At 47.0% G+C, this 15,249-nt stretch overlaps 1 protein-coding gene across 1 annotated transcript in view; it reads right to left on the reverse strand.

Moving 5' to 3' along the window:
- Positions 1–15,249, reverse strand: part of LOC116972538 (SREBF chaperone) — a 72,726-nt gene that overhangs the window by 17,949 nt on the left and 39,528 nt on the right. The window contains exons 13-17 of the mRNA XM_033020358.1: positions 14,665–14,883; positions 9,495–9,696; positions 5,876–5,991; positions 4,643–5,201; positions 737–822 (exon numbers count right to left, since the gene is read on the reverse strand). Coding sequence (XP_032876249.1) covers positions 737–822; positions 4,643–5,201; positions 5,876–5,991; positions 9,495–9,696; positions 14,665–14,883 — 1,182 coding nt within the window. The remainder of the gene's footprint in view (positions 1–736; positions 823–4,642; positions 5,202–5,875; positions 5,992–9,494; positions 9,697–14,664; positions 14,884–15,249) is intronic.

A 15,249-nucleotide genomic window follows, 5' to 3' on the forward strand; every position in this document is an offset into this window, starting at 1 on the left:
TATCAACATGTCATTTTTTCAAACTCCTAAACTCGCCAATTAGGTCGCCGCAGTGGGACACTCCCTTAACTCAGCGGGTCAGGCAGCATCTGTGGAGAACATGGATAGGTGACGTTTCACAGAGTGCTGGAGTAACTCAGCGGGTCAGGCAGCATCTGTGGGGAACATGGATAGGGACGTTTCACAGAGTGCTGGAGTAACTCAGCGGGTCAGGCAGCATCTGTGGGGAACATGGATAGGTGACGTTTCACAGAGTGCTGGAGTAACTCAGCGGGTCAGGCAGCATCTGTGGGGAACATGGATAGGTGACGTTTCACAGAGTGCTGGAGTAACTCAGCGGGTCAGGCAGCATCTGTGGGGAACATGGATAGGTGACGTTTCACAGAGTGCTGGAGTAACTCAGCGGGTCAGGCAGCATCTGTGGGGAACATGGATAGGTGACGTTTCACAGAGTGCTGGAGTAACTCAGCGGGTCAGGCAGCATCTGTGGGGAACATGGATAGGGACGTTTCACAGAGTGCTGGAGTAACTCAGCGGGTCAGGCAGCATCTGTGGGGAACATGGATAGGTGACGTTTCACAGAGTGCTGGAGTAACTCAGCGGGTCAGGCAACATCTGTGGGGAACATGGATAGGTGACGTTTCAGGTAGAGACCTTTCTTCGGACTCTCACCACACCTATCCGTGTGTTGTGTAAGGATGAGGGGGTGGACCATTCCATGCACACAAGTCGCTACCTGTTTGTGATGAAAGCCAGTGCAGTTATCCCTGACGAGCCCTCCTCGTCACAGCAGCGAAGCAATCCATCTGTAGCGTTCCACACCTGAAATAAGGCGGACAAAGGGTTAAATATTAAAACATCAGTTATACAGTAGATCTGGATTTAATTTTAAATTTAGTTTTGAGATACAGTGTGGAAATAGGACCCTTTGGCCAACCAGTTTGCGCCGACCAGCGATCCCCGTACACTAGCACTAGGGACAATTTACAATTATACCAAGCCGATTAGCCTACAAATCTGGGAGACAAAAATGCTGGAGAAACTCAGCAGGTGAGGCAGCATCTATGGAGCAAAGGGAATAGGCAATGTTTCGGGCCGAAACCCTGAAGAAGGGTTTGTCTACCTTCGATTTTCCAGCATCTGCAGTTCCATCTTAAATACTTAGCCTACAAACCTGTACGTCTTTGGAGTGTGGGAGGAAACTGGAGCACCCGGAGAAAACCCAGGCAGGTCACGGGGAGAACGTACAAACTCCGTGCAGAGAGCACCTGGGTCTCTGGAGCTGCAAGGCAACAACTTTACCGCCGTGCCACACCACAAATACGTAAATGTCGTACAGTAGCTCTTCCACAGAACAGTACAGCACAGGAAGAGGCCCATCGGCCCACAATGACCGTGCTGAACATGACGCCAAGTTAAACTAATCTCTGCCTGCACGTGATCCGCATTCCTCCATTCCCTGCATAGCCACGTGCCTTTGTGAGAGATTCTTAAACCACACTCTTCCTCCGCCCTCTTCCATGTATAATAATGGTTCGGATTGAAGGCTTTGTGGCCAAGTTTGCGGATGATACGAAAATAGTTGGAAGGGCAGGCAGTGTAGAGAAAGCAGGGACTCTGGAGAAGGACTTGGACAGGTTGGGAGAGTGGGCAGAGAAGTGGTAGATGGAATACAGCATAGCAAAGTGTGGAGTCATGCATTTTGGTAATAAGAATAAAAGTGTCGATTATTTTCTAAATGGAGTATGAATCCTTTAATCAGGGGAGCAAAGGGCCTTGGGAGAGCTGCTGCAGGATTCCCAAAAAGTTAATCAGCAAGTCGAATCGGTAGTCAAGAAAGCAAACTCAACGCTAGCATTTATTTCAAGAGGGCTTGTATACAAAGACAGGGATGTAATGCTGAGGCTCTACAGTGCCTTCCATAATATTCAGGACAAAGGCCCATCATTTATTTATTTGCCTCTGTACTCCACAATTTGAGATTTGCAATAGAAAAAAATCACATGTGGTTAAAGTGCACATTGTCAGATTTTAATAAAGGCCATTTTTATACATTTTGGTTTCACCATGTAGAAATTACAGCTGTAAAAGCTGAGCCTTTGACATTGCCAGCCTGGTGCAGGCTGTGTACTCTTTATCTGTGTGCCTTCATACTTCTCCCTCCTTTTTTTTATGTGTTCAGAACCACATCAACATCAATGATTTGGATGAGAATATACAGGGCAAGATCAGCAAGTTTGCTGATGATACAAAAGTAGGTGGTTTTGCAGATAGTGAAGATGGTTGTGAACGATTGCAGCAGGATCTGGATCGATTGGCCAGGTGGGCGGAGGAATGGTTGATGGAATTTAATACAGAGAAGTGTGGGGTGTTGCATTTTGGGACGTCGAACAAGGGCAGGACCTACACAGTAAATGGTAGGCCTCTGGGTAGTGTTGTAGAGCAGAGGGATCTAGGAGTACAGGTGCATGGTTCCTTGAAGGTGGAGTCGCAGGTAGATCGGGTGGTCAAAATTTGGCCTTCAACAGCTTGGTTAAGAAGGTTCAATGGTTGGGTATTAATGGTGGAGTAGCAAGATGGATTCAACAGTGGCTGAATGGGAGATGCCAGAGAGTAATGGTGGATGGTTGTTTGTCAGGTTGGAGGCCAGTGACGAGTGGGGTGCCACAGGGATCTGTGTTGGGTCCACTGTTGTTTGTCATGTACATCAATGATCTGGACGATGGTGTGGTAAATTGGATTAGTAAGTATGCAGATGATACTAAGATAGGTGGGGTTGCGGGTAATGAAGAAGAGTTTCAAAGTCTACAGAGAGATTTATGCCAGTTGGAAGAGTGGGCTGAAAGATGGCAGATGGAGTTTAATGCTGATAAGTGTGAGGTGCTACATCTTGGCAGGACAAATCAAAATAGGACGTACATGGTAAATGGTAGGGAATTGAAGAATGTAGGTGAACAGAGGGATCTGGGAATAACTGTACACAGTTCCATGAAAGTGGAATCTCATGTAGATAGGGTGGTAAAGAAAGCTTTTGGTGTGCTGGCCTTTATAAATCAGAGCATTGAGTATAGAAGTTGGGATGTAATGTTAAAATTGTACAAGGCATTGGTGAGGCCAATTCTGGAGTATGGTGTACAATTTTGGTCGCCTAATTATAGGAAGGATGTCAACAAAATAGAGAGAGTGCAGAGGAGATTTACTAGAATGTTGCCTGGGTTTCAGCAACTAAGTTACAGAGAAAGGTTGAACAAGTTAGGGCTTTATTCTTTGGAGCGCAGAAGGTTAAGGGGGGACTTGATAGAGGTTTTTAAAATGATGAGAGGGATAGACAGAGTTGACGTGGAAAAGCTTTTCCCACTGAGAGTAGGGAAGATTCAAACAAGGGGACATGACTTGAGAATTAAGGGACTGAAGTTTAGGGGTAACATGAGGGGGAACTTCTTTACTCAGAGAGTGGTAGCTGTGTGGAATGAGCTTCCAGTGAAGGTGGTGGAGGCAGGTTCGTTTTTATCATTTAAAAATAAATTGGATAGTTATATGGATGGGAAAGGAATGGAGGGTTATGGTCTGAGCGCAGGTATATGGGACTAGGGGAGACTATGTGTTCGGCACGGACTAGAGGGGTCGAGATGGCCTGTTTCCGTGCTGTAATTGTTATATGGTTAACAGCCAGTGTATTGAGTATAGAAGTTGGGAGGTCATGTTGCAGTTGTACAAGACATCGGTGAGGCCCCATTTAAAATATTGGGTTAAATTCTGGGCACCATGTTCAGGAAAGATGCTGTCAAGTTGGAAAGGGTAGAGAATTTTTTACGAGGATGTTGCCAGGACTAGAGGGTGTGAGCTATAGGGAGAGGTTGAGCAGGCTGGGTCTATATTCCATGGAGCCCAGGAGGATGAGGGGTGATCTTATAGAGGTGTATAAGATCATGAGAGGAATAGATCGGGTAGATCGGTAGAGTCTCTTGCTCAAAGAAGGTGGATCGAGGACCAGAGGACATAGGTTCAAGGTGAAGGGGAAAAGATTTAATGGGAATCTGAGGGGTAACTTTTTCACACAGTGGGTGTATGGAACAAGCTGCCAGAGGAGGTAGTTGAGGCTGGGACTATCCCAACGTTTAAGAAACAGTTAAGGGCCTGTTCCACTTGGTGATTTTTTCGGCATCATTGACTGACGTATCAGGTCACCAAAACATTAGCGGCGTGATGACGTATTGACGCTGGTGTTTTTCCAAGTGGCGCAACATTTTTTTTGTCGCCGCTGGATTTTGAAATGTTCAAAAATTTTGGCGACACTGATATGACACTGAAAAAATCGCCAAGTGGGACAGGCCCTTTAGACAGGTACTTGGATAGGACAGGTTTGGAGGGATATGGACCAAATGCTGGCAGGTGGGACTAGAGTAGCTGGGACATGTTGGCTGGTGTGGGCAAGTTGAGCTGAAGGGCCTGTTTCCACACTGTATCACTCTGTGACTCTATATAGGAAAGGGGCAAGGTTTAAATGAGATGCGCGCGGCAGGCAAAATAAAAAATTTTCACTGTACCTCGGTGCACGTGACAACAACGACACTGAACCTTAATCCTAATTTCCAAAAGTAATGAAGTGTTCATTTGAAGTTGGGAAGAGCGGAATAGTTACCTGGAGCCTGCCGTCACTCCGTCCGGTCACGATGAGGTTGCCCTGTATGCCCAGACTCCACACAGAGCTTTCACCGTCCCCACCGCCCACGGGCAGGGCAGAGGCCATATCGTACACAGCCAAGGGCTCGTCACCGAGACTTCTCCTGCGGTGGTTACAGCCGACGTCCCAACCCTGTGACTTCAGGCTCACTGACGTTTGGGACTTGACGGGCGCTGGGCGGGACGGGAAACCCCGCAGGTTTTGCGCGTTGAGCATCATATGATCCTCGTACGCCTTGTCGTATGCCCGGCCAAAGTCGTAGCCAGTCTCTTGCGAACACTCGGAGATAATTCTCTGCCTGGGAGCCGTGTGGTCTTCTTTCATCTGCTCGGCAAAGTTGGTGTCTATAAAGCTGGACAGGTCAGGCTGGTCGGTGAAGAGAAGGGGCTGCGGAGAGGTTAGCTGCCTCTGGAAGGTGTATCCATTCTCATACACATCATCCTCTCCGTTTTCAGGATCCGATATGTATTCCCGGCTCTGCTGCCGCTCGAGGAGAACACCGCTCTCTCCCCATTGCCTGAAAACAAACCACGGAAGTGATCATTGACTTGAAAGCATTTGCAGTTCAGTTTAGCTTATTGTCACGCCTGCGGCCTATAACAACCTGACACCGCGGTCTCCGGTAGGAAAGTACCGAGTCAGGAACGCCAAGTCAATATCATGCCGTATACTTTGACAGACAACAGACTATAGACAATAAGTGCAGGAGTAGGCCATTTGGCCCTTCAAGCCAGCACCGCCATTCAATGTGATCATGGCTGATCATCCCCAATCAGTACCCCGTTCCTGCCTTCTCCCCATATCCCCTGACTCCGCTATCTTTAAGAGCCCTATGTAGCTCTCTCTTGAAAGTATCCAGAGAACCGGCCTCCACCGCCCTCTGAGGCAGATAATTCCACAGACTCACAACTCTCTGTGTGAAAAAGTGTTTCCTTGTCTCCGCTCTAAATGGCTTACCCCTTATTCTTAAATAAGGTAAAATGCCTGGTTAAATTCCCTTCCAATAGGGATGACCACAGTGAGGAAGTTTGTTTGATTAAATCTAACAGCCAGATTATATTATCCTGTACCCAGCTCATCTGCTGGAATGTACCAAGTGGAATTCTTCTTAAGCACGAGAGGATTCAAAAGCAAACTTGAGACTCAACACCAGAAATATAACAAGCCGAAGTGAGTGAGTGAATCCTTTACCTGGAGTTTGATATCACAGTGAGACAATCACCGGTCTGTGCATCCCACACTCTGATCTGCCCAGACAGGCAGGAGCTGACCAACAACATCCCATCACTCGCCAAGCATTCAATATCCTAGAGGAGAAAAATACATTTCAGAAAAAAACATAATGTTCGAATGTAAGGTAGACATAAATGCTGGAGAAACTCAGTGGGTGAGGCAGCGTCTATGGAGCGAAGGAAATAGGCAACGTTTCAGGTGGTCCTTGCTTTCTCCCTCCTTCCCATCCCCTTCCCAGCTCTCCTACTGTCTCTGCCTCTTCCTTTCTTCTTCCTGCCCCCCTCCCCACCCCCACATAGAAAATAGGTGCAGGAGGAGACCAATTGGCCCTTCAATCCAGCACCGCCATTCATTGTGATCATGGCTGATCGTCCCCAATCAATAACCCGTGCCTGCCTTCTCCCCATATCCCTTGATTCCACCAGCCTCTGGAGCTCTATCTAACTCTCTCTTAAATCCATCCAGTGACTTGGCCTCCACTGCCTCACCCGCTGAGTTTCTCCAACATTTTTGTCTACCTTCGATTTTTCCAGCATCTGCAGTTCTGTCTTTAAAAAAATCTTTCACATAAACAAATGTGGCTTTGGGGGCAGCAAAGTGGACAGCGGTAGAGTAGCTGCCTCACAGCGCTAGAGACCCGGGTTTGATCAATGACTATGGGTGCTGTCTGTTACAAGTTTGTACGTTCTCCCCGTGACCTGCGTGGGTTTTCTCCAGGATCTATGGTTTCCTCCCACACTCCAAAGACGTGCGGGTCTGTAGGTTAATTGGCTTGGTATAAATGTAAATTGTCCCTAGTGTGTGCAGGATAGTGTTAGTGTGCGGGGATCGCTGGTCAGTGTGGACCCGGTAGGCTGAAGGGCCTATTTCCGCGCTGTATCACTAAACTAAATTACACCAGAAAGGTCTTCAGAAGGGGCTCGACCCGAAACGTCACCTATTCCTTCCCTCCATAGATGCTGCCTCACCCGCTGAGTTTCTCCAGCATTTTTGTCTACCTTCGATTTTCCAGCATCTGCAGTTCCTTCTTAAACCTATTGAATGGCGGTGCTAGTTGGAGGGGCCGAATGGCCTACTCCAGCACCTATTTTTCTATTGCCAAATATCCCAAAGATGTGCGGGTTTGTAGGTTAATTGGCCTCTGTGATTTATCCCTAGTGTGTAGGGAGTGGATGAAAAAGTTTGTTAACTTAGAACATGTGTGAATGGGTGCACTATTTTTTTTGCACTATATTTTTTGCGCTATTATTGTTTGTTTGTTTTATGATTATATACATAAATAAACATTTTGTTTTGTTTATTATATTCTTTGCAGAGTACTGTTGACATATTCTGTTGTGCGGCTGTAAGTAAGAATTTCATTGTGCTAAATTTAAATTTAAATTTAAATTTCTTTATTTATATAGCACATTTTTAGTCAACTTGCATTGACCCCAAAGTGCTTCACATAATTACATCCACACACACAGGCAAAGGTGGGTGAAGTGTCTTGCCCAAGGACACACACAGGCAAAGGTGGGTGAAGTGTCTTGCCCAAGGACACAACGCCAGTATGCACTCCAAGCGGGATTCGAACCAGCTACCTTCCGGTTGCCAGCCGAACACTTAGCCCATTGTGCCATCTGTCGTTCTAGACACAAAATGCTGGAGTAACACAGCGAACCAGATGAAAGGGAACCAAGATATAGACTCTCAGTCTGAAGAAGGGTCTCGACCCGAAACATCTCCCATTCCTTCTCTCCAGAGATGCTGCCTGTCCCGCTGATTTATTCTAGCGTTTTGTGTCTAACTCTATTACTAAAAGTCTGATCTTGACCGCTTTTGGCTCGCTGTGCTGCAATTTCCGAGAGAACGCCGCCACCTACGGCTGTCATTTTTGGCCACCTCGCTCAGAGCCCCCCTTCGCCTTCCGGGACCAGAGGATTTTTCCCATCGATAAAAATATCAGAGAGATATTAATGTTTTTAAATAATTTGCCATTCTCTCTGCTGCCCCTGCTGGAGGGAGGGGGAGGGCTATAAAACCAGGGAGTGGTGTGCCTCACTTAGTCTCTGCAAGATGGAGGAAGCCAGAGGGTCAGGACTCTCTGAGCTCTGAATAACACTGAACACATGTCTACTCAACTGTGAGTGTCCTTAATGTGGTTTGAAAATGAAAATATGTTTTGTTTGAAGTAAAAATGCACTGCAAATGGTTGTTTGGGTTGAAGTAAAAATGCACTGCAAATGGTTGTTTGGGTTGAAGTAATTGGTGGAGAGGTGCAATTGGTGGAGAGGTGGAATATTGCGTTGGGGGACCAGCCCTCCCGTGTGAACATGGGACCCAATGGGTCCCACTTAGTCTAGTTTTAGATAGATTTTTGATTAGTACGGGTGTCAGGGGTTATGGGGAGAAGGCAGGAGAATGGGGTTAGGATGGAGAGATAGGTCAGCCATGATTGAATGGCGGAGTAGACGGTGGACCGAATAGCCTAATTCTACTCCGAATACTTATGTTCAGTTACTCCAGTGTTTTGTGTGTCTCTTTGATGTAAACCAGCATGTGCAGTTCCTTCCACCAGATGTCATTGTTATGTTTGGGACATATGATAAAAAAACACACTTGACTCGATGGTTGTTCGCCCACTGTAACATTGCCCCTGTTATGAACGAGTGGTCGATGGTTAGTATGGACTTGGTGGACTGAAGAGCCTGTTTCCATGCTGTATCTTGGGTGGTCACGGTGGAGCAGTGGTAGAGTTGTTGCCTTACAGCGCGTGCAGTGCCAGAGACCAGGATTCCATCCCGACCGCGGGCGCTGTCCGCACGGAATTTGCACGTTCTCCCCATGACCTGGTGGGTTTTCTCCGATATCTTTGGTTTTCTCCCATACATGTAGGTAAATCGGCCTTGTTTTGTATATTTGGTACAATAGGCAATAGACAATAGGTGCAGGAGTAGGCCATTCGGCCCTTCGAGCCAGCACCGCCATTCATTGTGATCATGGCTGATCATCCACAATCAGTACCCCGTTCCTACCTTCTCCCCATATCCCCTGACTCCGCTATCTTTACGAGCCCTATCTAGCTCTCTCTTGAAAGTATCCAGAGAGCCGGCCTCCACCGCCCTCTGAGGCAGAGAATTCCACAGACTCACCACTCTCTGCGTGTGTGTCCCTAGTGTGTGTCGGCTTGTGTTAGTTTACGGGGGTGGCTGGGCGGTGAGGACTCGGTGGGTTGAAGGGCCTGTTTCCGTGCTGTATCTCTAAAACTAAAAACTAAAATCTGTAGGTAGACAAAAGTGGTGGAGAAACCCAGCGGGTGCAGCAGCGCCTATGGAGCGAAGGAAATAGGCAACGTTTCATCCCGAAACCCTGAAGGAAATAGGCAACGTTTCGGGCCGAAACCCTTCTGGGTTTCGGCCCGAAACGTTGCCTATTTCCTTCGCTCCATAGACGCTGCTGCACCCGCTGAGTTTCTCCAGCACTTTTGTCTACCTTCGATTTTCCAGCATCTGCAGTTCCTTCTTAAACACTAAAATCTGTCAATGGAAGAGTTTTATTTACACAGGGGGTGCAGTGGTTCCAAGCACGTACTCACCATTAAATGCCCCTTCAATATGAGTGGCAAGGTCTCACTGATGGGTGGCGAGTAGCCATAGTCATCACAGGGGAGATCTCCACGTCTCCTCCTCCCGTGGGAGAGACCACCTTGGCCGTAGGTCTTTGGACAGAACACTTTGTACAAGCAGAAGAGCAGAATGACAAGCAGGACCCCCGATGCCAGGCCAAGCGCTCCAACCCTGCCAGATTGAATGGAACAAAATCTAAAATCAACAACTAAAATATGAAGAAGGGTCTCGACCCGAAACGCCACCTATTCCTTCGCTCCATAGATGCTGCCTGACCCGCTGAGTTTCTCCAGCATTTTTATCTACCTTCGATCTTTCCAGCATCGGCAGTTCCTTCTTAAACAAAATATAGCTACATCGTTCAGCAGTTTTTAATGGGTGATGCAATATTTTAAATTTTCTCTCAGCAAATTTAAAAAGAAACAGTAATGTCTGATGTCTTATTGTGTTCCAATGTTTAAGAAAGAACTGCAGATGCTGGAAAAATCGAAGGTAGACACAAATGATGGAGAAACTCAGCGGGTGAGGCAGCATCTATCGACCTACAGCATCTATAGGAGAGGCGCCCCCCTCCCCCCACCCCCACATCAGTCTGAAGAAGGGTCTTGAGCCGAAATGTCACCTACAGTGGTTTGCAAAAGTTTTCATACCCCTTGAACTTTTCCACATTTTGTCACGTTACAACCACAAACGTAAATGTATTTTATTGGGATTTTATGTGATAGACCAACACAAAGTGGCGCATAATTGTGAAGTGGAAGGAAAATGATACATGGTTTTCAAATTTTTTTACAAATAAAAAACTGAAAAGTGTGGCGTGCAAAAGTATTCAGCCCCCTTTACTCTGATACCCCTAAATAAAATCCAGTGCAACCAATTGCCTTCAGAAGTCATCTAATTAGTAAATAGAGTCCACTTGTGTGTAATCTAATCTCAGTATAAATACAGCTGTTCTGTGAAGGCCTCAGAGGTTTGTTAGAGAACATTAGTGAACAAACAGCATCATGAAGCCCAAGGAACACACCAGACAGGTCAGGGATAAAGTTGTGGAGAAGTTTAAAGCAGGGTTAGGTTATAAAAAAATATCCCAAGCTTTGAACATCTCACGGAGCACTGTTCAATCCATCATCCGAAAATGGAAAGAGTATGGCACAACTGCAAACCTACCAAGACATGGCCGTCCACCTAAACTGACAGGCCGGGCAAGGAGAGCATTGATCAGAGAAGCAGCCAAGATAATATATGGTAACTCTGGAGGAGCTGCAGAGATCCACAGCTCAGGTGGGAGAATCTGTCCACAGGATAATTAATAGTTGTGCACTCCACAAATCGGGCCTTTATGGAAGAGTGGCAAGAAGAAAGCCATTGTTGAAAAAAAGCCATAAGAAGTCCCGTTTGCAGTTTGCCACAAGCCATGTGGGGAACACAGCAAACATGTGGAGGAAGGTGCTCTGGTCAGATGAGACCAAAATTGAAGTTTTTGGCCTAAATAGCTACTTCCCCTCATATTAAACCTGGCTCGGACAAAACTCTGATTATTAGCAACCACTTTCTGTTATTTGCACTATCAGTTTATTTATTCATGTGTGTATATATTTATATCATGGTGTATGGACACATTTATCTGTTTTTGTAGTAAATGCCTACTATTTTCTGTGTGCTTAAGCAAAGCAAGAATTTCATTGTCCTATACAGGGACACATGACAATAAACTCACTTGAACTTGAACTAAATGCAAAACGCTATGTGTGGCGGAAAACTAACACTGCACATCACCCTGAACACACCATCCCCACTGTGAAACATGGTGGTGGCAGCATCATGGTGTGGGGATGCTTTTCTTCAGCAGGGACAGGGAAGCTGGTCAGAGTTGATGGGAAGATGGATGGAGCCAAATACAGGGCAATCTTGGAAGAAAACCTGCAAAAGACTTGAGACTGGGGCGTAGGTTCACCTTCCAGCAGGACAACGACCCTAAACATACAGCCAGAGCTACAATGGAATGGTTCAGATCAAAGCATATTCATGTGTTAGAATGGCCCAGTCAAAGTCCAGACCTAAATCCAATTGAGAATCTCTGGCAAAACTTGAAAATTGCTGTTCACAGACGCTCTCCATCCAATCTGACTGAGCTTGAGCTATTTTGCAAAGAAGAATGGGCAAAAATTTCAGTCTCTAGATGTGCAAAGCTGGTAGAGACGTACCCCAAAAGACTTGCAGCTGTAATTGCAGCGAAAGGTGGTTCTACAAAGTATTGACTCAGGGGGGCTGAATACTTTTGCACGCCACACTTTTCAGTTTTTATTTGTAAAAAAATTTGAAAACCATGTATCATTTTCCTTCCACTTCACAATTATGCACCATTTTGTGTTGGTCTATCACATAAAATCCCAATAAATTACATTTATGTTTGTGGTTGTAACGTGACAAAATGTGGAAAAGTTCAAGGGGTATGAATACTGTTGCAGCCACTGTATTCCTTCGCTCCACAGATGCTGCCTCACCCGCTGAGTTTCTCCAGCATGTCTACCTTCTTCTTGTATCACAGTGCCTGTTCAGTAGCCTGAAGTGATGTATCTTCTAAGTTTACTGCAACCATCCAAAAGTGGTGTTACTTCTTTCAACAGCGGGTAGAGCTGCTGCCTCACAGCGGCACAGCTGGTATGGCCGCTGCCTCACAGCGCCAGAGACGCGGGTTCGGTCCTGACCTCGGGTGCTGCCTGTGCGTGGAGTCTGCATGTTCTCCCTTGGGTTTTCTCCGGGCGCTCCGGTTTTCCCCCCACACGGCAAAGACCTGCGTGTTTGAAGTGTGTGTAGGGACTGGATGTGAAAGTGAGGTAACACAGAACCCAGGGCCGGATTTAGATGAAGAGAGGCCCTAAGTTATTTCACTTGTGAGCCCCAATCCCCCACCCCCACGACTAGAGGACCATGACTACCCGACAGTGACAGTGTGACACTTTTAGATCCTACGGTATGTTGTCATTAAACAGTTGGTTTTAAAATACATATTGGATTCACCGCGGAGCAGGCGATGCCTTACCTGGATCGCCGTTTGAAGCTCTGGAGTGTTGGGCCTGCGGCAGGGATGGGGGTTGGGGCCGGAGGAAGGCAGGTGAGTGGACTGAGGCCGAGGCGATGTCTGGTGGAGGGGTGGTGGGTGGTCAAGGGGGTATGAGGACTGTAGTGTGGGTGGGGAAGAACTGGGGTCACATGGTTTGAGGGGAATGGGGAAGACCCAGTGGAACAGCCACTGATGTTACCAGGGTTAGGGGGACTGGCACTTGGACCCAGCGCAGTCAAACCCAGGGGAGTGGGAATCTGCAGCGTGGAAGCTTCAGGCCCGGTGCTGAGTCCAGGCTGCAGGTAAGGCGACGGCTGCGGGCTGCTGGCGGGCGGTGGAGTGGCCAGGGTCAGCGGGCAAAGAGTAGGAGGTCACGGTGGGCGGATGGTCAGTGAGGTGAGTAGGCTCCCCTAGATCTCGAGGCCCTAAGCTTAAGCTTGTCTAGCTTATACGTAAATCTGGCCCTGACAGAACCAGTGTGAACGGATGATCGACGGTCGGCGTGGGCTGAAGGGCCTGTTGGCCACAGCTTAAGAATATGGTCTCCATTTATTGAATATTTGAAAGGGTAAATTGGTTTAACACAGAATCAGAGTTGAAACATGAGTTTGGGACTGGATGAATAGTTACACTCAACATTTCCCAGATCTATCTCCATAATCTTGTCATTGGTAGTTTCTCTCTGCGTTTTCCTTTTTCTCTCTTCTTCTTCTCTCTCTGTTACTTTCTCTCACATTTTTCTCCATTTATCTTTATTCTTTAAAAAAAAATGATGTAAGAAATTTGTAATTAAATTGTCGCTTACTATTATTTAATAAAAATATATATAAAAAAAAAAAAGAATAAGGGGTAAGCTATTTGGAACGGAGACGAGGAAACTCTTTTTCTCACAGAGAGTTGTGAGTCTGTGGAATTCTCTGCCTCAGAGGGCGGTGGAGGCAGGTTCTCTGGATGCTTTCAAGAGAGAGCTAGATAGGGCTCTTAAAGATAGTGGAGTCAAGAGAGAGCTAGATAGGGCTCTTAAAGATAGCGGAGTCAGGGGATATGGGGAGAAGGCGGGAACGGGGTACTGATTGGGGATGATCAGCCATGATCACATTGAATGGCAGTGCTGGCTCAAAGGGCCGAATGGCCTACTCCTGCACCTATTGTTTAAAGACGGAACGAGCCCAGTGGCTGTATGAATGAAGACTTACAAACATCTGTTCATGCTGACACAGCACTTCACTCACATGCATAGGACAAGTTTGGAGGGATATGGACCAAACGCAGGCTGGTGGGACTAGTGTAGATGGGACATGTTGGCTAGTGTGGGCAAGTTGGGCTTGCTTCCACACTGTATGGTGTAGATACCATAGGCAACTAGTCATACCTCAGGTGCCATCACAACATTTAAGAGACATTTAGGCAGGTACGTGGCTAGGGTAGGTTTAGTGGGTTAGGGGCCACACACGGGCAGATGGGACATGTTGGTCGGTGTGGGCAAGTTGGGACAAAGGGCCTATTTCCACGCTGTATGACTCTATGCGTGTTTCAAGAAAGAGTTCGATTTAGCTCTTAGGGCTAAGGGAATCAAGGGATATGGGGAAAAAGCCGGAACGGAGTACTGATTTTAGATGATCCATGATCACATTGAATGGCGGTGCTGGCTTGAAGGGCCGTATGGCCTACTGCTGCACCTATTGCCTATTTTCTAAGAATTAGGGACAGGCTATTTAGAACGGAGATGAGGAAAAACTTTTTCTCACAGAGAGTTGTGAATCTGTGGAATTCTCTGCCTCGGAGGGCGGTGGAGGCCGGTTCTCTGGATACTTTCAAGAGAGAGCTAGATAGAGCTCTTAAAGATAGCGGAGTCAGGGGATATGGGGAGAAGGCAGGAACGGGGTACTGATTGTTGACGATCAGCCATGATCATATTGAATGGCGGTGCTGACTCAAACGGCCGAATGGTCTACTCCTGCACCTATTGTCTATTGACCTTATGATGTTAGTACCAAATCCAAGCACTGATGTGCTTTAAAGCACAAATGAAGTGCAACAGCAGTGATTGTAACCCAGGTGTCCAAGAGGTTTACTTGTAGAGAGTGATGTCCAGATGAACATGCGGTTTGGAGGGAGCCTGCTGTTTGTTTGGATCCCTGGCTATCCCCGGCTTGTTTTGATCCCTGGTCTCTCCGTAACCGGCTGGGAACAGGGAATGGTATCGCTTGGTGTCCAGAGGGTGCCTGGCATCCATCGCATCTTGCAGACTCAGGTGGAAGGAGACGGGGATGATGGGCAGAATGCTGACGTACCTGTTCAAAACAAAAACGAGCATCAGTTAACACAGTGTGTTGGACGGAACTGCAGATTGCTGCCGATTGCAGACACAGAGTGCTGGAGTAACTCAGCGGGTCAGGCTGCATCTGTGGAGAAAAAGGAATAAGTGACATTTCGGGTTGAGACCCTTCTTCATAGTCTGAAGAAGAATCCCGCCCCAAAACGTCTCGGTTTTCTCCCACACTCCAAGGACGTGCAGGTTTGTAGGTTAATTGACTTGGTGTTAATGTAAAATTGTCCCTAGTGTGTGTAGGATAGTGTTAGTGTGCGGGGATCGCTGGTCGGTGCGGACTCGGTGGGTTGAAAAGCATGTTTCCGCGCTGTATCTCTAAACTAAACCA

The sequence above is a fragment of the Amblyraja radiata genome, chromosome 4 (assembly GCF_010909765.2).
Source record: "Amblyraja radiata isolate CabotCenter1 chromosome 4, sAmbRad1.1.pri, whole genome shotgun sequence".
Lineage (NCBI taxonomy): Eukaryota > Metazoa > Chordata > Chondrichthyes > Rajiformes > Rajidae > Amblyraja > Amblyraja radiata.